Source organism: Euprymna scolopes, chromosome 14, assembly GCF_053919585.1.
Source record: "Euprymna scolopes isolate OS-2025 chromosome 14, ASM5391958v1, whole genome shotgun sequence".
Classification (NCBI taxonomy): domain Eukaryota; kingdom Metazoa; phylum Mollusca; class Cephalopoda; order Sepiida; family Sepiolidae; genus Euprymna; species Euprymna scolopes.
In genome coordinates, this window is record NC_136495.1 from 44,720,361 (window position 1) to 44,744,449 (window position 24,089).

Sequence of the window (24,089 nt, forward strand, 5' to 3'; positions counted from 1 at the left end):
TAATGAAAAAAAAGAAATTTCTGAAATCAAGATAACGGTTAGACAAGTGTACATTCAAAGAGGGAATGTCTGGAACTGATCTACATCAACCTGAGATATTTTCAATTTTCTGTGCTCCCCCCCACTTTTTTTTGGCCAAACATTTGCATGCACTACTAAGAAAAAATGTAAAACGTAGCGCACGTTTAGAGTCAAGTAAAATTACATTCGGAGATGTGTTTACTCATACGCTTTCAACATTATGTTTGAAGTTGATGCAAGTTCCACAACTTTTTACGCTGACAAGCATTATCATACGTCTCACCAGGATGCTGGTATGGCTGCTGCAAGACAGTCAAGGATGAAACTTTAAAACAACATGATCCTGGTTGCAGTTCCTTTGATGAATGAAATTAATGGTCTCATTGGAAAGACTTCCATTAGAAATTATGTTGTACATCTCACATGCTGTCATGCGAAACACTCCAGTGTGTCTCACATTGATGTTGAGAGCATGTGGTAGATCACCTAAGACATGAAGAGGATCAGTTGATGCCAACCTGCCTGCAGAAGGCAGCACAATTGGAATGGCAAGTTCATGTACGAGACACAAAGACAGAAAATTAATCACCAAGTTTTTTGGGGTTTTTTCACGTCTTCCATGTGTCGGCCTATAAACTCTCTTGCAAGCAAATTAAATCTAGTCATGACATTTTGGCAAACAAAAACTTGACTACTAAACATAGCAACAGCTTATATAGTCTCAAATAGAGAGAAAAAACAAGTCAAAACCTGTTGAACTCTTCCTAGCTCTTTTCTTCTAGTGATGTTCTGGGATTTCAGATTTCAACAGATAATTGAATGTTTCAGTGAAAAAAAAACAAAAAGAAACAGAAGACTTGAAGATCAAAGAGGCTTCTACAAATTCGATTAAAATTCACCAGCTAGCGCAAAAGATGAAAAGAAAAGTGATGAACGCATAAAAAAATAAAAAAAAATTTTTTTTTTTTTTTAAAAGCCAAAAGTTGAACGTGTGTAATCTTAACTAAATTTGCATATTTTCCAATAATGTAATTTAATAGCGTTCTTTGTTTTAATATTTTATCCTTTTAAAGTTATTTTATAATTTCAATATAGATTTTTTTTTTTCAAACTGGATGTACTCGGCGTTGCTTGGTATTAAACATAACATTAAATTTCTTAACATAAAAACAAAAGAAAACTAATGCATGCGAGTATCATGTTTCTTCTAAACAGTTCACTTCTTGTAAGCAAAAAAAAAAAAAACAACATTAGACCAGCTTGCCAAGATCTTTAAAAAATGTTTTCAAACCTTGTGAAACGGATGAAAAACAGATGAAAACCGATGAATAATAGACAAGTAACATTGAATCTGGCATGTTTTTTTATTAGCATTTACGATTAACTAAGAAAAATATTTATTTTAAAACGACAATTTTTGGTTTAATTCCAAAAGTCATATCCACAAGTTGTTGGGGACCAGAAGCAAGATGTTTCACCATTATCATGGAATTTCTTTGGCAGAAAAGAGAAAAAAAGCTAAAAATTCAAGGCCTTTTCAAGATTGTGAACCCTGTATCAATAACTAGCAGGAAGGCTTGACATTGTTAATCCTCATTCAATCCCAGACAAACGTTCTATCTTCCCATACTTTCATTGTCATCAAAATCGAATCACTTTAAAGTAGGAAATTACAAAGATAAATGAAACTGACTGACAATTTCTGGAAACATACATCAGGTATTGGCAGGAAGCAAAATAATATCAGAATGTGTGGTGCCTGTGTATATAGTCCTATAATGTTTGACTGGAGAGAGAAAAAAGAAATTGTTTTTCAACTAATTTATATAAAAATAGAAGCTTAGAATATCATCTAAAACCACCACATATCAATACAAAATATTTTGAAGGTTTTTGAAATAATTTTTCTTTTGCAAAAAAAAAAAAAAAAAAAAAAAAGACAATATTTTTGTTTTTTATTCATTTAATTTCTTTAGTTAATACAGAGCTAGGACAATGGTTCTCCACGTCTGAGTTGGGACGGCCAACTACATGAACGATAAATGAGGAGGTTGCATGCTAACAATTCTTGCGGGATAAGCGGGCAACAGGTGTGCAAACAAGACCATTGTTCAAGGGTTTTGGGATGAGCAAATCCTATGCGATTCCAAAGGAGTGCACAAGAAAAATGGAGAAATGTGCACACACACACCGTACATACACACACACATACATACACACATACTGATGAGAGCTGCCAAAATGCCCAGAGTATGTGGAAAAAAGGGGTGAGGGGTAAAGAAGAAAATGATTCGGCAAGGAAGAGGGAAGGAATGCATATAACTGACACAAAAGTGAATTCCTTTTGACTATGTGGTAGGAGAGGGAGGCATGACAAAAAGTTTTTGTTTTTTTTAAACTTAGCAAAATGGTGAATTAGAGTAATAGTATTAATAAAAGTCCCTTTCTGAGCCTGAAAGATTCTTAGATTGGGTGCTTAACCACGTATTTATAGCGAATAAGATTCTTAGGTTGAGTGTTTAAGCCCGTATTTATAGTGAATAGCAGAACATATGAGCTGAACTATTGTTGTAAGAAAACACTAGCTTGTTGTTGGTTATAGATTGCCAATAAGGAGGAGGCTGGTACCAATCTAAATTGAATGAAGCGTTCGCTTACGACATCTGATATTCCAAAATGGCCACCCATCTAAGTACTGACCAGGCTCAATGTCGCTTAACTTTGGTAATCTACAAGAACCCGTGTCAACACAATTTAATCATAAATTTAGTGAGATAAAAAGGAGGGGGCTTATTTCCTCATAGGATTGAAGAGGGGGAAAAAAAAAGATAACCGCTGAGAGAAGAGAAACAAAAATCAGAATTACTCAATTCAATAATCTTCAAAACGATAGGTAGGAGGGGAAAATGTTAATAGTTTGTGTAATATCATATGATTACTATTATTTTATATAAATGTTGGAATGTATTCAACATTTTGAAATAAAATAGTGTTCATTTTTGTAAATCATCTAAGATCTTTCAATCCATCCAAGTTAAAGATTTAAGCTGATCTTACATAATAGCAAAATTATACATTTCATGAAAATGAAATTTTAAAGAAAAAACAAAAATATAAAAAAAAAATGTCGAAATTGTTTTAGGGAAGGAGAGGGAAGCTATTTACATTTCTTCATAGGAATTTTCGTTGTCTAAATAAAAAAAATTTTTTCTGAATATTTCATAAAAATTCTAGAGTTCATCAAATGCACAATTTTGTTTAAATTCTAAGCACACTTTTCTCATGATTGCTCATTTAAAAACATTCTGAGGAGGCAATTTACTAAAAATGAATTCATTATTAACCATTAAATGTCACTATCAACATTATTCAAATTTATGGTGTACAGATATAATTATCTCCCTTGATGATGAAACCTTGCTTTGCCAGTAGAGGACCTGCTGATTACATGATCGACTTCCTTTAAATGAGAAGCCGCAGGTTTATTTTTATTTTCATTTTGTACATCCAATGAGTATTAGTTGAAACAAGATCTCAGGAAAAACTATTTATTAAAAATATACCCGTTTTTTTTAGTTAACTAGACTATATAGAAATATTTTTTTTAAGTTGGTGCTTGTGCAAATTACTGAAGTTTTAAACTAACACATTTCAGGTGAAAGTATTGCGTATATATCTTTCATATCGAAATTGATATAAATGGCAAAAAATCACAAAAAAATGATCCAGTAGAAAAATAATTACAATAGAATTTATCGAATTATCGAGTTTTATCATATGTTTTACTGTGAAAGAGTTGTGCGACCACTTCTGTACAAATAAACTGACTTGTCACCAGTCATTTTCAATATAGCCTGCCATTTTTAAACACAAAATGTTTGAACATAATTGTGGTTGAGTTTTTTTGTTTTTTTTTGTTATAAATAGATCTAGCACATTATCTACTAGGTCATTTATTAATTTTGGAATTTATAATTAATTTCAACATGACATGCAAGTACGTAATATTTTCACGTGAAATGTGTTGATTTGAAACAACAATCTGCAAAAACATCAAATTATTTTACATAATTCCTATCAGTAATTAAAGTTTGTTAATCTGGATTAAAACCAGACGTGAATGAATCAGCAGTAACAGCAGATGCCAAGTTGTCTGTGACTAAGATTAATGACGGAGGGTGACAAATGAAGGATGATCAAGTGACGTTCAAGAAAAGCAACTAATTTTCTTTTTTAGTTTTAGAGCACAGTTGTTTGGCCCAGTTACAGTGACACTCACCGTTTACTTGGAAGTTAAAACAAATATTTTCAAATTAAAAAGGTAACAAAATGGGTGTTTGAGGTGTTTTAAAAAAGAGGAAAAAAAAAAAAAAAAAAAAAAATTAAGATCTCCACAAAATGCTGATTATACTGGCATGAAAAGTTTTTCAATTTCCTATTTTTTTCTTCCCCTATTTTTTTTTTTTTTTTTTTTTTGTAAAGTAGAAAAAAAAAAAAAAAAATGTTGGATCTTAAAATTCTCTCCGATGGTATTTATCTGGATCGTAGTAGGAGGTTACTACCACTCTGTTGGAGAATTTCCTTCCGGTTAAAGCTTGTTGAGCCTTCTGACAGTCGATAACAGAATTGAATTCCACAAAAATCTGGGAAAAAAATAAAAGAAAATAGTCATTACAAAAATAAATTTAATTTTAACTTGTGTGCTTTAAAATTTAAGATTCTAAATCATGAACTTTGTGAATCATCCTAAATGACCTTTTTTTATCATATTACTCAAAAACTTGATATGTATGTCTATATAGTGGTTTTCCATGGTGCTGAATTCAAATATACCTGTTTTAAGGCATGAAACTGCATCATTTGTCCATTTTCACTGGGATTCGCCATTCCCAGGAACTCAAAAGGAGTAACAAATACCCCAAATTTGCAAAAGAATGACACTTTTTACCCCATAATTTTTGCCCCATCCATTAGATTTTTCTGAAACTTGGTGAAAATGTGAAGGCAATGTTGGCCCTTCACACTTCTCACATTCATCATTTCTTCACTATTTTTTGTAGGGTCATCTCATATGCATGGCTTGTTTTCTTAATGAAGGAGTTCCAGAAGTAGACAAGGTATTGTTGAAATGGAGCTCCCTTTTTAACTGTACCGATGTGGTGTTGTCCAGAAGCATTTTTATTTGCAACTAGCAGTCCAGCCCGGCTTTGCTCAGGTCCTATGTATTGTTCATTACTTTTATGTGCATACGTATGCATATATTAAAAAGTTTGACTCATGTCCAGGTAATCTACATATAAAATTTCAAGTGTTTAAACCCCAAATTGGCAGAGGTGTTTGGTAAGGTCAACTCTTAACACTGACCTCTTGGCAGTCAAATTTTCACCCAAAAACTGATTAAAAAGCTTGTTGCATGTCTGAATACTCTATATGTAAAATTTAAAATGTTTAGACCCAAAATTGGCTGAATAGTTTGCTAGAGACCACAAAGGTCAAATCTTTTTAACTTTGACCCCTTGGAAGCCAAATTTTCGTCCAAAAACTGATTAAAAATCTTGCCTTATATCTGAATCCTTTTATGCAAAATTTCAAATATTTAAACCAAAAATTAGTTGAGTATTTTGGTAGAGACCTCAGGTCACATTTTTTTTTTTTTTTAAACTTTGATCTCAATTTCAACCCCATGACATTTGTTTTGGGCTCACATCAAATTATAAAGTTTGATTCATGTCCAAGTAACTTACATCTAAAATTTCAAGTGTTTAGACACAAAATTGGCAGGAGTTTTGTAGAGTTTTCAAAGGTCAAATTGTTGAACTTTGACCCCTTGAGCACCAAATTTCTGGCCGAAAACCAGTTAAAAAGATTTTTCCAAATCTCAATACCCCTTATGTCAAACCTCGAGTCTGTAGATTGAAAATTGACAGTAGTTTGGTAGGGAAATGTACACACACAGACACAATTTCACTTTTATAGATATATAGAAGTATTTAGTTTACTTTTTCCTATCAGTATTTTTTCCAAAAGGTATTGCTAAATGGTTAAAATCTATATGAAAATAATTTTGAGTCCGCAAAATATTTTCCAGGAGGAATTGAATTGCATTTCATTTTTCTTAACAGAACTGCACTAAGAAAAAAAAAAATGAGCAAACAGGAATAGAATATTAATTTTGTAGGGAACTATTAATGACCAAATTTACATTATATATTAGATCTATTGAAAATTGATTTAAGTGTAAAAAAGCAGAGTAGGAAATCCTATCTGAAATCGTACCTTTCCACAGCCTGGTACATCAACTCCTTTGATTGGACGTGGAATCTCAAGGCTGTGCACCATTCCGTACTTGCCACATTCTTCCTTAACATCTTCGACAATATCTGAAAATTAAAGGGGAGGGAATCATTAGATAATACAGAAGAAAAAAAAATCACTAGTAATTAAAATTTTCAAATAGTTGGTTTGGGGTTAACAGCTCATCAACTCCTGTAGGATCATTTCATAAACCAAACACTATTTCTGATTGCATTTGTTTTAGTCAACGTTCATTTCTTGGGCAGAGTCTATTGTGTATCCATTATTTTATTTGTTTGGGACATATTTAAGTATATTTGTGTACTGAAGTAGTTTTACATTTTTTTGGTTTTTATTTTATTTAAGGTATGCTATTAATTGGTCTATTTTTGCTTTTAAATAAATCCTTTAAAGTTTTAAAGTACTTTTTCTGTATAGATATAAATTTGGGGTCTTACAGTGTATGGGAGCATGACAAGCTATGCAGCATGGAGGCTCCTCTCCTTCAAGTAAGAATTAGTGGGTTATTTTAGAATATCCAATATGGAGTCGAGAGATAACTTCTTCCTTTTGATATTCTTCCCCAGAGTGGGTTTTAGTGTTAATAGTTTATTTGAGTTACAGTTGTTCTAGTGGATTTGTCATTTGTTTCTGATATATGATTGCAATTTTACTTTTAATCAATACATGAATGGAATCTTGTATGATTGGTCAATGGATTCTTTGAGAACTTTTAGTGGCTGTATCAGCCTCGTCATTTATTTTGATCCCCATGTGACTTGGAATCCAGCATAAAACTATATCTTTTGCTTTTGACAATGTTAGTTTGCACAATAGTTTTATGATAAATGGGTTGTCAATACTAATAAAGAATCTGAAAAGATTTGCTTTGGGAAATGACGTTCAGTGTCAAACTTATGGAACTTGATCCTGCACTGAAAATAAATTCTTCTTTAAGAAGGTATTTTTGAGTGACTTGATTAGATCCATTTGTGAATGATATTATACTTAGGATAGGAATTTCATATTGTATTTAAAACTTCTTTAAATATGGGGGGGGGGGGTACGTTTTATCAATCCTCATTTCACAAATTCAGAAATATATCAAATGAGTACACATTGAAATCATGAAAATGGAAACAAATGTTTCATAAACACATTTCGAATCCTAACGCCTTTTTTTTTTTTTTTTTCTCTCCAATCAAAATAAAATCTACCATTCACCAATAAACCTGAAGATCAGAAATAACATTAGATGAAATACTGCGAAAATAACAATCAAGATGAGAACAGTAGTCCAAACAATACATATTATTGAATTAAATTTTTATATTTTTTTTAGTGTATGTTTGATTGTTAATTGTTGACATACATTAACAACATGAACTGAAAACTTGGTGTGCAAAGTTCAAATCCAGTTCATTCCACAGAAATACTTTCATCAAACCCACACCTGACCTTATGTCTCACTTCCTGAAAAGAAGGTAAATAATTATACAAATCATAATATTGTGCTAAAAGAACCGATATTTTAAGCGATAGATAATTGGATGAAAGCATCTGGACATTAAGACCATGATGGATTATGTCCTTTGATCTCAGCCTTTTCAAAAACAAAAGAATTTCTAAATGTACACACCAAATATTTGTCAAGTATTGTTTTTATTCAAGTAAATAAATTTTAGTACAAGTTGTTTTGTGCCAAAACTAAATTTGCTATAAATGAGAAAACATTATGTTTGGAAATTGAAATTTATTTTAGATCAGGGGGCAAACTTCCAGAAAATTTTAGAGAATTTAAACCTTCAAGTGACAAACAAGTCTGCATTGATGAAAAATATAAAAGTCCTCCCCAATTTCGATTTGAAAGAAAAAAGAAAAAAAGAGAAAACAAAAAGAAAAAAAAATCATCCAACCTTCATATTCTTCCTCATCTTCCAATTCATCAGGTGTCACCATGTTCATGAGACACAAGACTTCAGTAGGTGGCCCAGCACCTTGGTTAAGGTTCAAGCCTGGAATCTGGAGTTGAACAGGCTGAAAATGGCAAACAAAAATAGTCAAATTTAAATTTTTTTTTTTAACTAATCATGTAAACTTATCAATTTGGACATAATATAATTATTTTTGGAATTATATTTTTTTCATAAAATTAGGAGAGGATATATAAAGTTTGTTATTTAACACATAAATTGATTAAAAAAAAATATATATATAACTTTTTTTTTTTTTAAGAAATAATAGAATATTGTTTAACTTAAATCATAAAGGGAGGTAATTCACTCAAACTTTACACAATATCAATAATAATGCAACTTTACAAGCAAGCAAAAGTGATTTTTATACTCCTATAAATTTGTTTATTTTTTTGTGTATTTATATTCATATTAAAAATCCTTTTTTCTATGTATTTAAAAAGAAAATACAACTTTGTTATGTATGGGTTGTGGAATTGCGTTCATCTGCAAAAGATCTAACTAATTTGCATATTCTTTTAAACATTCATTTTAATTCCCTATTAGTTTTCAGTTTTCTTATGGGATGATCATCGTTAGTTAACTATTACGTGTAATTATATTCATGCAGATACTCTACATGACTTATACTTGCGTAATATTGGTGTAAAAAGGTTATAGTAAACACAAACCTTTCTATATATATTTATGTATGTGTACGTACATATATTTGCTTAAATATTTTGCCTACCAAACTTCTTTTTGGTCTACAGACATGAAGCTTAATATATAGGGTATTCAAACCTATTTGAAACTTTATATTTGGGTTATAGCCGGGGAAAATCGATCCAAAAAGTGTGAAAATTAAAAAAAATGGAATTTGCCAGGTGAAGTTGGAATGACGGCATAAATATGCATGCATAACATAATAGCTATTGGTTCATGTTTCAATTTTTAGCCTTGCAGCAAACATGTCTTCATAGCTCAGGCATTATGGTCAAAGTAAATTTTAAGCTAAACATTTTGGTTTCGATTCTAGGTGGTGGCACACAAGTCATTTTTTAAAACTTGTTAAATAATTCATATATATTTGGTCCAATATAATAAATATGAAATCTGCATTGACCAAAATATCATATTTAAGTGTATTTTATGACTGGGCAATTTCAAGAAGCATGCTAGTTTAATTAGAAAAGTTTCAACTTAGAAACTGATTAACCAAAATTTGTAGAAAAACTAAATTTTTTTTGAATTTCACTGATTTATATAATTATCGCAAGAAATTGAAAATTTCTTGCACATTTCAAAAGACAATGATTAAAATTTAACTTTAATACCTTGTTCTATCTGAAAGATCAAATACAGAACTTACATTTTGTGCATTCTTGGCACCAACACTCGCTCTCTGCACAATTAATTTCTTGTCTCCAAGTTGCATTCCATTTAATCCTGCACATGCCTGAAAAACAAGTATAAAAAATATAAGGTGGAGTTATACAAGAATTGGAAACATTGTTTTAAGAACAATTTTCTAATAATTCTGACAACATTTTTTCCTATAGCAAGATTATTTTTTCTAAATTTCAAAATTATCATTACGAACAAATGAAAAGGCACAGTTTCTATGACTATAATGGCTGAATATAGCAATTTAGAAACAATTTTTACATCATTTGATCTTTTGATTAGCAAACAAAAATCTGTGTGTATCCTATGACAGAAAGAAAATATTGTCTTTCAAAAATCATGTAAATTGATCAGTTTTTATTAAGAAAATCATTTTTAAGCAAATTAAAGTTTTTCTAATATCTCCTTGTTAAGACAAGTTTGAATCATTTAGAGTTTTCTCAATTGGAAATGACACTAACCCTATGCAGGTTTAATCAGCTTCCTCCAAAGAAGGAAGTTCCATGGGAGTATGAAATTCACAAGTGGTTCTCAGTCGCATGCATATCCCTGTTAGAGATGACGTTAGGTTTTCAAAACTCTTGCAGAGAGGTGTCGATGTCGTCCTACATACAGCGCTTAGAGTTCCTAAATTGGTCACCTACCAAATACTGACCAGGCTCAACGTTGCTTAACTCCAGTGATCCAACAAAAACCAGTGGGTCAACGTGATTATGCCATATTATATTCTTCCCCAAAATTAAAATCATACAAAAAAAAACAAAAAAACTAACAATTTAATCCGTACTTGTCTGAAAGAGTCCAATGTAAAATCATATTCAAAATTAATTACCAATTTACGTCCAAACTACCTTATATTTTTTAACCCGCAAAATATAAACAAGGTTTAGGTCTAGGAAAAGAAATGGAAAAGTAGATATAGCACAAAATATTTAAAAAAAAAAAAAAGAAAAAGTTCATTTTCAGTCAGTTTTCAAGATGGCATTGCAACATCGCTGCTGTTTGCTTACTTACAGCACTTTTCTTTATAAAAAGAAAACTACTTGATCAATTTACATAAGTTTTTGATAGGTACAGGCAAAAACGGACGAATAAAGATAGGGGGACTTAGTTTTGAAAGCCGATTTATTATAATTTTTTCGTAGGTTTCCGACTACTTTTTGATTGTATTTTAAAGATTAAGGACTAAACTTAATTTCCAAAAGGAAAAAAATATTTGTACACATGAAAAAAAAGTTATGAAAAATGTTTTCATGGTGAGCTAACCAATTCAGCTAAATTTTGAAGTTAAATAAATTCATTGTAAAACTCCTTTAAAAGATAAATCTTAGTTTTCTGGGTCTATTTCAAAGATAATTAGTAAAGTCCTAAGATATGAATTAAATAAAAAAAATAAAACACCTTGTTTATAAAAAATAGCTTAATTAGACCCAAAACTGAGTGATTCTGCAGTTCACAGAAATGCAACCAACTAAAGTTTTGTAAACACGGAATATATGCAAGCCCAAAATTTCAACCAGTCAAAAGACTGAAAATGTCATGTAATTAAAAGGGAGATGCTATTTTTTTTTTGTTTTTTTTTCCCTCCCAGACATGCATCCATACATTCCTATTCTAAACGTTTGTATAATTTTTATCATTTAATTATTTTTTTATGTTCCTATTTTTAAATTAATTTTTTTTTTTCAATTACTGTTCAATATTATATAAAAATTATGTTATGCCTAAAGTTTCATCTTCATTTAAGCAAGGAAAATATTAAAATCTTACATATGCGAAACCTGTAATTAAAAAAAAAAAAAAAAAAAGTTTTTTTTTTTTTTTTTTTTTTGTGTGAAAATATTAAATAAACAATGCTTCATTCAATGATAACATCGGTAGTTCAAGAAATTCATTTTTCGAGTTATATTGAATTAATTAAATACAGACTTTAGGGGTTCTTATCGAATATTCCTGTAAAAATTAAATACTTTTTTTTTTATTGTTATATTTTACGATGCTTTATTTTCATTAAAAAAAAAAAAAAAGCAAATTAAATCATTTTTTTTACTACTGAAAACCATAACAAAGGTATTTTTTGTTTAAACAAAATAATATATATCCACTAAGACTCAAATAAAAATAATGGGTTCATTATATTCCGTGATCATTATTTGATAAATACAGAAAATTGCATTAAAATTGGTTAATTTTCTGATTTTTGGTGAATTTTTAAGTAAAGGGAGGGATCAAAATATTTATTCATTTTGTACATACCTAGTTTTTTAATACAATATTATCATTCCGTCCTAGGTACTTACATCATACACATTTTCATATTTTTTAATATAGGAGGTAATTCTGGATGAAACCTTATTGAATAAAATTACAAAATATATTCTTATCCTCAAAAGCAGATAAAATAAAAACAATATTGGTACAAACACAATTGCTCCTCGGTATAAAAATCATCACCATATAAAAATTAGAGATGCTTACCTGATCTGTAATAGTGACATCTACGTATTCACAAAAGGCATATCCTTTAGACAGACCTGTGGCGCTGTCTTTGACCAAATTAAATGCTTTTAATGGGCCAAATGAGGTGAGCAATTCTTTAACCTGAAAAATTAGGTCAACTATATGAATAAACAAATTAATTGTAACAAGCAGCTAACTCCCTCACACAGATGTATTTATGTTTTCTATTAAAAAAAAAAGCCAACCCACAGTCCAACCCATTAATAAAATTTTAATTAATCAAGATTTATTTGTGATTGAAGATTTCTACATTTCAGGCATATTCTTTTTAGCCAGTCATGAAAAAAACTATAACAAACTTGTTAATGTGGGGAAATGGAAATATTTAAATGCCTACAGGTTTTTTTTTCAAGTTTTGCATCTTAACTTTTAAAAAAGGAAAAACATGTTTTAAATTACAAGCATTATCTAAATTATGTATTTAATTAGGAAATGATCTAAATAAAAAATTTTTTTATTTATATATACTTATATATTTATTTTATATATACAAGGGAGTTAACTGCTGTGGACAATAAAAAAATTTGGTGTCGCTCAAGGAAAAGATTGTCTATGTTGCTATGATTGAAACGGAGTTGTGGGATGATAGATGTAAAACATTTGATATCAAGTTTCAAAACTTCAACACAACACAGATACAATGTTTTTTTTCTTTCCACTTTGCCATTATCAACATCACCAGAATCACTCAAGTGAGAGAGGAGTAAAAAAAAAAAAAAGAAAAAAAAAGAAAAAAAAGGTGCATTTCAGATGGGTAGTTTTTTTTTCTTTTTAATATACATGAGACAAACATTAATGTGAGTACTGAGCCATTCAGATGCACACACATACAGACATTGTTGCCCTGTTTTTAAGGTTCAAAATTTGACAAAAAGCCAATAAAAACTTTCTTCCCAAATTCAGATTGCTACAGATGACAAGAGAGGAAGGATAAGTTTAATACTTAAAAAAAAAAATTCAACTGCTAATGTAATAGTAATTTATGTTAATATATATATATATATATATATATATATATATATTACACATACATACACATTGTTACATCAGCGATTGAATTTTTAATTCTTAACTTTAAAGCAATCTCTCAGCTCCCAAGACAAATAACAATGAAAGTTGATTTAAATTAACAAACTGGGTTTGTAGGTTCAAATTTTATATTATAAAAAAATAAAATAACAATCTTATATTCTTCCCTAAAATTAAAATCCATAAAAAACCCTAAGAATTTAATCCATACTTGTCTGAGAGAGTCCAATGTAAAATCATATATAAAATTGATTTACCTATTTCTATAGGCTAAAACCAAACCACTTTTTTTCACCCCCAAAATAACATGTTTTAGGTCTAGAAAAAAAAAAAAAAAAAAAAAAGAAAAAAATGGAAAAGTAGACATAACACAAAATATATTTTAAAAAAGAAAAAAATTTAAAATCCAAAACATTGTTAAACAATTTGTTTCTTTAATGAAAATGAAGTAAAAATTTAAACTTTGACAAAGTTTCTGTTAAAGAAACAAAATATCAGTCTACTTATGCGTTTCAGATTTGAATAGGCATCTATATTTGTGTTGTCTTTACATCTGTTTTTTTCTACATGTTCTTCCCCAAATTCATAAACTTTACGTTAAAAAAAAAAAAAAAAAAAACCCTGCTAAATACAAATTAAAATACAACTAGTTTTCCAAGCAGTAAAAAATTGAAATATCTGAAAATATTTATGGTAAAAATTCTAATTTACCTTAAGGTGCGATTGTTGTGCTATGATGGAGATGAAAAAGTTTTGAAAAGATTATGCTAAGCAATCTGAACCTTGTCGGGTCACCAAAATAAGGAAGGGGGGGGGAGGTGCCCACCGGGCATTCAATCCAGCTGCTGCTCATTCATTCAGTCATATGGTATACTCACAAAGCCCACACCAACGTCCGTGAACAACACTATAATTACTGCCCTTCCACTCAATCTTGAAACTGACCACTTGCCTGTGTCTTGGGTGAGCACATTAACAAGGTTTTTGTGGTTTGGTCAGTTAATCGACAATATGAAAGTCACCGGTAGGTTTTCAACCTCTTCCCCTAATCTAGGGACAAAAGGGGGAAGAAACAAGAAAAGAATAATGAGTCGATGTATTAAAAACACATAAAACATGGCGCAATTTAAGCTTTTTAAGTCTACAATTGATAACTGAAATAAGATTTCTTAAAAGCTAAAGAAAATGGATTTTTTTCTAGAACTAGACTTTTAGAATCATAATCATAATAATCAGCATAATAATGGTCATAATCAATTTGCATAGGAAAATAGAGAACTTCCTGTAAAAGAAAGCTGAAATGGAATTGGCAAGAAATCCTGAAAGAAAACCAAGCCTGAAAGAGAGAACTTGCCATCCAATGCTGAAAGATGATAGAATTTCTGTTTTGCTCGGTTGGTGTTTTGCCAAATATACAGAAAAGAAATTGGAACTTTATTTGGCTACAGCTAGAGTAAGTTTCCTTTTTAATTTTTTCTTTTAAACAGTTAAGCGGAAATTTAAAATTTCCGAGTTTTAAAATGGCTAAATTATTTTAGCTAGTTCTAATGACTAGTCAGAAATGTTGGTATGTGGCCACCGTTATGCCGATCTCATTGGTACGGACATATAGTGCGTGTAAACGGTAATATCGGTGCGAATACACGATTCAACATGGAGGCCCCTGTGGAAAGGTCAATAGGATGGCTGAAACGAAAGGTGGTTTGGTTGGATACTCTATACCAAGATCTCCACACAGCAGGAAAAAATCCTGACCAAACCTTTGAAAGTGTTTTATAAAGGGAGAAGTCTAGTGCAGACCTTGCCATACAGGATAAACAGTGATTTAAATTATTTTATGGCGATTATTTTCGTGTTTTTTTTTTCTTTTACCCAAATCTATTTTTCATTAGAGGAAAAAAAAGTAATTATTCTTATAGTGGTAGTGTTGCTGAAATGTAAGACTCACTAAAAATTTTGAAAAAGGGGAGGGGATGGGGGAAACAAGTTTTGTTCCTAAAAAAATGTTTTTGTTTCTTTTGTCGTTGATGGGAAGAAACTGTTCACCCTTCTTATATCCGTATGATTTGACGAAAAGAAAACAGCAAACAAAAAACCTTGCGAGTAAAATAAAACAAGAAACACACACTGATCTCCAGCACACTCTGGGCAGAGACAACCAAATGCGGCAACAAAAAAAAAAAAAAAAAAAAAAAGATTTCTGGAATAATGATGAAGAGGAAAAAAATAGGAACAAAAACAAAAACAAAAAAATAATGCTGTAATGAACAATTCCAACCTGATACTCATTCGCATTGCAGAGTTTAAAAAGGTTGGTGCACCATTTAGAAAGCAGATGGTTGAAGAAAGACAAAAAAAAATTCAATAATTACTAGCAAGAGAAAAAAAAAAACTTAAACTTTAAGAAGGGGAGAGAAAAAAAAAGAAAAAAACATGAGCAAATGGAACATATACAGAAAGTTAATGAGATAGAAAAATATTCTAATAAATGCTCTGCACAAATATAACGCTTTTATATAAAAAATAAATAAAAACAAATTAAAAAAATTTTACTCTTCAAAAGGTTTTAGATGGATGGGAACTTTTTTTTTTTTTTTTTTTTTTTTTTTACACACCATAAAAACTTTCATGTGGGAAACATTTAACCCTTTAGTTTTTAATAGGTAAAAATAAAAAAAACTAATGAAAAGCCTGAAAATAAAATCTTAAAAATCGAAATTTGAAACATATACTTATCAAGTGATGAAGATGTTATTTACCTGCCTCCCCACAAGAACTGGGTGTGATACAAAGTCAAGCTTAATGTGGGGTAGGAATATTGGAAAAACAAAAATAATTTTGAAATGAGAAAAAAAACAAAAGAAAGAACAATTATTAAAATGATCAGCCGATTAAAATCAGAGTTAATTAAATTTAGATGCAACATGTGAAACTATTTGTTTAAAAAATTCTATGTATACAACTTTTAACCAATTTAGAAAAGAAAATTTTTATTTTTTTGAAAACATTTGTGCAGAGCATAAAAGAAAAACTATATGTATATATTTTAAACCCTGTTAAAAAAATAAATAAAAAGGAGATATATATATATTGCAGTGTTCCATTTCTGTTGCAGAAGAGCGTTCCGAGAGAGTTCCGTAGACAGCAGGACGATAACCAACTCTGCAGAAAAACGAAAAAATACCTGGTCTTCATTTAAGTAGTTGGGCAATCCACCGATAAAGATTTTGTGTGGAGAATCTTGTACAACTGTCGACACAACTCCTGGAAAGAAGAGAAAAAAAATCATTAGCTTATATTCATAGAAATCACAAGCTAAGCTTAAAAATGTAGGATTATAAATTTGAATTGAGATTTTTGCTTTACAGCATATCAAACTTTTGTAGGTCATTTTTTTTTTTTTGCCATACAACATATTTATAAAATCATTTAAGTTCTGGAAACAAAATGTAACAACATTTGATAAGAGATGTGTATAAAAAAAAAACAAAAAAAAACAGGTATTTGCAACATAAGGTAAGATTAAACAGAAAAGTGAACATTTCATTAAAATTCCAAAGAATTAGGGCTACATGCCCGAATATCGAATCATGGACAGAAAATTTGAAGGGACACAAAGTGATGAAGAACAAATAAAATCTTTTTCAGGCGAGTTGCTTCAGTTTTGACGCCTTCACGGTAAGTCTTCATTTGAATTCATATATCCTCCCTTCAGTTTATGGATTAAATAATAGGATCGACGAGACTCGATCCTAGAAGAAAAACTTTGATCTCAGCCTTGTTACAAGTTATCTTAAGTTTCTTGATACTGAACTTAAGCTATGCCAATTCAGGAAAGTTGTGTTGGTGCTTGAACAATCTTTGCTTCACTATAGACTTACCCATGCAAGCCATAGTCTCTTAAGACTGAAAAGAAGTCCCTCTAATTTTAATATGAGTAAAAGTAGTAATATGAAAATATATTTACGGCAAATCTTTTTACTCGTATATCGAGCACTGTTGAAGTATTGGATGCTTTTCAACCTTTAAAACAATAAAACTTGGTTCCAAGTTACTTGCTTGTTAGTCAATCCCTTACAATCACTGTATTAGTTTGCCTTTAAGAATTTACACTACTCTTATTGTAGGGATCATCAAATGTTTACAAAAACCGCTTTGGATGTATATATATATATATCTGATAATGTGTAAGATATAAATAGAAAGATTTTACCAGTAAAATATTAAACTGCACAATCTTTGGGGTTTTTTTTTTTTTTTTATTCTATAGCATCACAATCTTAGATCCAAACCAGAATACACGCCATTCTATTATTTTTAAAAGATGCCATATAAAAAAATATCAAAGGATCAATAATTGAGAACCCGAGTGAAGATCAATATATGCAATACAGAAATGCGTTCTGCATGACATTTAAAAGGATTATTGAAGCTTTTAATAAAAAATAAAAAAATTAAAAAAAGAATTTTGACCTTTAAAATAGAGAAATTGGAAACATTTGCGGACATGCAAAGGTCAAATGCAAAAACAAGCAGAGCTGGTGACAATTCACAAGTCTAGAAACATTTTCATGCCATTATTGACCCGATTCTTAGAAATACAAGACTATTTGGAATTTAAGAATAATCTCAGCCCATGTTCCTTCTAGCAAATAGAATATTACTGTGAATCCAGTTTTTCTGGGTCTTAAATTAGTAATACACACGGACGAAAAAAATGCTTTGGATAATTACAGATTTCAAGTTAGTTCTACTAAAATAGCCATATTTTTCAAACCAAAGCACTTCAAGTCTTCAAATTACTACTGTTTTGTTCAGAAATGAATATACTTTCAAATGAATTAATAAATATGAATGTACATTATATATTTTAAGAGTTTTAAGCAAATAAAGTGATAAAAATGTGAACGTCATAAAATGGCGTTTTCGGTAAGGTTTTATAATGACCCTCCCTGTTTTCTAAAGGCCCGTACCATGATTGTATGAAGAATTTTGTTATGAAATTTGGAAACCAATCAGAAGAGGTGTTAATCTTAATACTGTCAAGTGTCCGAAATATTTTTGACCATTTCTTTTTTTGTTGTGTTAAAAATAAGACTTTAATATGACGAGTATCAAACATCAATTAAAAGTATTATTTTATGTTGAGTAGGACCCCGGTAATTGATAATAATTTAAAAGGACCTACCCGAAAAAAGGTTATTTTTCGAGTTTGGTCAAATTAATTTAGTATTAGTAGCAGCAGGAGCAGCAGTTGTACGTGTTCTTTAATTTTTATTCACGAACGAATTAAGAAAAACATGAAAATATGAATATAAATGTTCTGATATGTTTAATTAGAGCTATTTTGTTATCAGAATAACATTAGTTTAGAACTATTCGGTTTTCAGAATGTATAATAACAACAATCCCAACCAATTCGGCATTATGAATCCATTATAATTTCTCACATTTCTGGTCAAATTTAAAAACATGGTTAAAAAAACAAAGTAAACTTTTGTAGATATATAGCTTGCATGCACTTTTATTCTTTAAATTAGTTTTGAACAGCGAATTAAAACAATGTTTTACTGCAAACAGCCACAAATGTTTTTTTCAAAATCAAAAGATGTATGAAAATCTCGTTTGTATTACTATACACATAGATTTGAAAAAGTTGTCAAAAAACAAATATATAACAAATAAATGTTATCAAGGGCAAGATAAGTTACTTTTCTACCTAACCGGATATGTTTTTAGTGTTTCTATTTAACGTAACATGTTTATTCAGCTCGAAAAACATAGTGTTTACCGATGTATTGGGAAATTTAAAATGGCAGCCAACTCTCTCTTTGAGGCGGTAAGTTTGGGAAAATGAGTTGCATATAAAAACCAGACAAAATACTGTTAGATACTCACTCAATATATGTTACTGTGACATAGGCGGATATATATTCGGTGGGTTTTTAACAGTATTTTGTCTAGTTTTTTATTTTTAACTCATTTTCCCAAACTTACCATGTGAAAGAGATAGTCGGCCGCCATTTTTAACTTTCCAATACATCGGTAAGCACTGTATGTTTTTCGAGCTGAATAAACATGTTACATTAAATAAAAACATGCTTTGCATAACATTTATTTGTTATAATTTTACTTTTTAGTTTTTGGACAACTTTTTCGTACCTCTATGGCAAGTAATACAAACGCACAAATAGTTTTGACTGTTGAGCATTTCCTGAGAACAAGACAAATGTCAGTTAGTTGACACTTAAATATTTGAAGTCTTGATAATGACTTAAAAATAAATAGTAAAACAAAATACTGTTAGCAACCCACCTACTAAAGTTGTGTGTGGCAAGTCTCCTCCTAAAACTCTTTAACCCTAACAATAACACTAAGTTCGAGTGCCCCCCCAACAAAATACCTCTGTAAGCCACATACAAGCGTCTAAAACAATCAAAAAATAGATCCTTCCTTAAAGAAAAATGCACATAAAAAATAAATTGGTTAACTGTCCTAAAATGCTGGAAATGGTGAATTATTTTACATTAAATTTTTGTGAAACTAACCCCCCCCCTCTAATATTGTTTTTGTTAAGTCTTCAGTATGTTCACAGATAATTTTCCTTAGCCCTACAATTAATTCAAAGTCAGAATGGCAACCCTCCCCATATTCTCATTGCATAGAAACCCTCTTAAAACCACACATAATCGTCTTAAAAAAAAAAATAAAACAAAAAGCATACACAATTTATCTCCCATAAAAAAAAAAATAGTTAACTGCCCTAAAACGCTAGAATGACCTGTAATGGGGAATTATTTTACATTAAATTCTAAAATAATTTGTTTATCTTTTATTGAAGTTTTTCATGCCATTTCATACATAATTGCCTAAAAAGGTAGAATCACATTTTGGAGGGGTGGTCAGAAGGGGTTGGGTGGGGTTAAACAGAAGGTATTAATCTACAATAATACAAAAGAAATATTGCAATATATTCATTTTTAAATGGTCCTATGTTTAGATTTAAGTTTTTTGTACATAAAGCACATTACAACCCAACTTTGAGTTCTCCAACTTCTTTTCTGTTTATGGATACATGACATTTTTAAGGAATTGCTGCATATTTATGCACATTTACTGCAGATTATTTGGAAACCATGAACTTTTGGATATTTTCAGTCGCATATTTTGATTCCTTGTACAAAAATACACTTATATGGTAAATTTCATTGCTTAGTCTTGTGTTTTAACAAAGATATGACATTTTTACTGAAAAAGTAGTGTAAAAAATGTGACGAAACACATATGGTCTTAAAGAGGGGAAAATATCCAAACGTGTGAGGCACAAAAATAGTCATAACTTCCTATATTTTAATCAGATTTTTAAAATTTAAAAAGATTCTTTCTTAGCTCATCAAGCTCTTTCTATGTGTACCAATATTGAAATATTTTAAGCTATTTCAATTTTTTCATGTGTATTGCTACTTAAATACAAGATTTCAGATTTGCAAACTACCAAAAGATCAATTGATAATAGCAAACTTAATTTCACACATGTATAATAATGAATGAAAATTTAAGTTATTTAATACCGTGATACCTCGGTTGTTGAACAATTCCATGTTCGAACCCAAAGTTCAAGATTTTATTGTCTTGGTTGTCAAATGAAATTTCGGAGTTCGAACTGCCAACTTTGCTTTGAATGTAAACAAGGAGGGGTGTTCCTCAATGGAGCATTGTAATTAATACTGGTGATACTTTTGAAGTGTAGTGTGACAACCCAATCCGACGACATCGACATGCGAGTCTGAACCTTGTGACAATAGTTATATTTAGAAGAGCGTCATTGCGACCCCTTGAACAGTCTAGATATTTTTAGCAGATCAGTGTGGCACCAGAACCACAATTCGATTGCTTTACTCCTTTTTTGCATGGGACGACAAAGAACCTTGAGGTGTCCAAAAAGTAAAAAACAAAATTCAGTAGACTTCAATATGAACAAAGCGGACATATCTCGGGACAACAGTAATTAATTGGGGGGGGGGGGGTCTTGTTTAAATAATCTGTTTATTCTCATGTAAAGACTTTGGAAACAAAGAAGAAATGGGCAGTCTTTTATCATTGAATAAAAAGAAAGAAAAGATAAATAAAAGCAGTAAAGAGAGTGCAAAACAAACTTTGCGAACGATGATCGAATTTAAAAAGGAACTGATAGACAAATTTCAAAGCAGAATACGTGTGTCAGCAATTGCAAAGAATATAGAATGACAAAATCAACTATAAGTACTATTTTAAAGCATAAAGATTCTATTAAAGCTAGTGATGTAGAAAGGTCACAGTTACTAGAGGAAGTAGAAATGTTAACTTATTTACATAAAGCAATTGGCGTTAGCTGGAGACAATGTAAGTGAGGAACTTGTGTGGCAAAAAGCAAAACATATTTACAATCATTTTTTTTAAATTAATATTTAATTAAAAATTTGTTGTTTTCTTTTGTAAATTTAAAAAATTTTTCGGATAATTTCCGCATATTTTTTTTTCACGTTTTCCTTGTAAATTGATTGAAAATTCTAAGACAACAAAAGGTTTATTTTGATTTTAAAACAAAGTCAGATTGTATCAGTTCGTCGTTAGTGTACAATATGCTACTTGAAAGTTTTCATAAACAGTCGAAAATAGTCAACAATTGGTAGGCAAAATGCGAAAACGATATAAGAACAAAATATTTAACAATGCTTCTACAATTGTTACAAATGAATTTCTAAATGTTACTATTTAGAAAAAACATTTTTAACATGGGGAGGGTGTGGGCTTTGTTAACTATTCTGTGCCTTCTCTCTATGAATGAAGTTGAAATTTTATTACAAAAATTTGATGGCTTATTAAATGGATTTGCTTTACTGTAAACCAAAAACAAACACGAAATGCATATAATAATTATTTTCACAAATTTTTAGATTAACAGTAATTTTTTTTTTTTTTTTTTTAGGGATACTAGATTTTAATCTGCCATTTTGGTTTGCCAAAAGTATGCCAAATTTCTACAGAAAAAAAATTTGTACGTTTTCATCTAGCAAACATAAAATTACATATGAAAATCTACGTTTATTATTTTTTAAATCCAACAACAGAGCTGAAATCGATGTTTTGCTTCTAAAACAAAATTAACTTTTGATAAATCTATGTGGCATGCCGAAAAAATATTTAGAATTAGAATAAACAAAGTTTATTTTTACAAGAATCTTTATTTATACAGCCAATAAACAAAATTATGTATAAAAAAAAACATGTTTATTATTTTTAAAAATCCAACTTATATTGTAATACTCCTAAAAAAGAAACATGATTCTCTAGTTTTAGGCAATTACATGTAAACAGCTTGAAAAATTTAGTGTTAAAAATACAATAAAACACCAAACAATAAGTTTTGTACACAAAATGAATACACCTTGTTGATCAATGTTTTAAGGATATGTAACCAACTTTATTCGTTTTAAATCTTGGGGATGTTAATGTTCCAAGTCAAACTTTAGTATAAAATGTTATGTCATGAAAGCCACGGTCCTTTCCTAATACAAACCCCAAGTCTGGGTACTAATATGAAAAATAAAGCAATTATGTGATTTTATGATTTTGCTGATCTGACTTAGAATTAGTGGGGAAAATTATTTAACAGCTTAAGTTAGAATGTACCGGAAATAGGATCATTTTACATTATATTTATAAGCACAACTGAACCTCCATTCTAAATTCTGAAATAATGTTTCATAGTATTCACACATAATCACTTAAAAAAAAAGTAGAATCTCATGTTTAGGGGTATTTTAAATGTAAATGAAGTTTTTTTTTTTTAAGTTAAAATACTAAATGTTTGCTCTTTCTATATTCTACCCAAGGTTTTGATAAACTTTAAGATTTTCATCTTTATTTTTCACTTGTGCCAAAACTAAAAATATAAGGAAAGATGAAATACTTCAGAGGATGTGGTGATCAGACAACACCAAGGTCAAAGTAGCACCAAAAAAAATGTCGACGCATTTTAAATCTTTTGATAAAGTGTGAAGTCTCTAATGGGCGTTTATCAAATAGATGCGAAAAGCTTTTTAAAATCTGTGATATTGAATAGGCAAGTGAACTTTAGAATATTTATTTTGCTTACCATATAATCTAAGAAAAACAAATTAAATTAGGCTAGGAGAGTCAATGCTACATTTGGGAATGAGATACATTTTATTCACGATTTTCTTTGTCAAATATGCTTGGAATAACAATTGCCACAGTCTGAAGGATTTCCAGCCATTACTTTTGTAGTCATCCTTTCTGTCTTCTTTTCAACTTGACACATTTCGACTTATTTCTTTTCAATTCTTTCACAATTTGTCCATTTTCACTTCAGAAATCACCACAATGCCACATTTACTCTATGAACTATCCTGCTTAAAATATTCAAAATGCTTTTAACTGAATTTAATTTCATGACCACAGGAGATCACAAGTAATGAAAATATGTAATCAATAACATAAAGCTACTTTGGTTAAATAAAAAATTAAAGTTGATTGCTATTTACTGTTATTGTATTTTCTATATTTTTATTATAGGAAGGTTTGTACCAACCCCATACCAGTACATGGATTTATCAAAAATTTAGTTTGTTTTAGAATCAAAAACATCAACTTCAGCTTTGTTGTATAAGTTGGATTTTTTAAAATAATAAATGTGGGTTTTCATATAAAATTTTATGTTAATGGCTAGAGAAATGTATAAAGTTTCTTATAAAAATAAATTAGAAAAAATATTTTTTCCAGTATACCATACAGATTAATCAAGAAAGTTAATTTTGTTTTAGAAGAAAAACATTGATTTCAGCTCCGTTGTTAGGTTTT

At 29.9% G+C, this 24,089-nt stretch overlaps 1 protein-coding gene across 1 annotated transcript in view; it reads right to left on the reverse strand.

Moving 5' to 3' along the window:
* Window positions 1-1,966: 1,966 nt before the first annotated feature.
* Window positions 1,967-24,089, reverse strand: part of LOC145292964 (splicing factor U2AF 50 kDa subunit-like) — a 46,684-nt gene continuing 24,561 nt past the window's right edge. The window contains exons 7-12 of the mRNA XM_080139190.1: window positions 16,411-16,490; window positions 12,156-12,278; window positions 9,643-9,729; window positions 8,232-8,352; window positions 6,298-6,401; window positions 1,967-4,664 (exon numbers count right to left, since the gene is read on the reverse strand). Of these exons, the coding sequence (XP_079995316.1) occupies window positions 4,533-4,664; window positions 6,298-6,401; window positions 8,232-8,352; window positions 9,643-9,729; window positions 12,156-12,278; window positions 16,411-16,490 (647 nt within the window). The 3' untranslated portion in view covers window positions 1,967-4,532. The remainder of the gene's footprint in view (window positions 4,665-6,297; window positions 6,402-8,231; window positions 8,353-9,642; window positions 9,730-12,155; window positions 12,279-16,410; window positions 16,491-24,089) is intronic.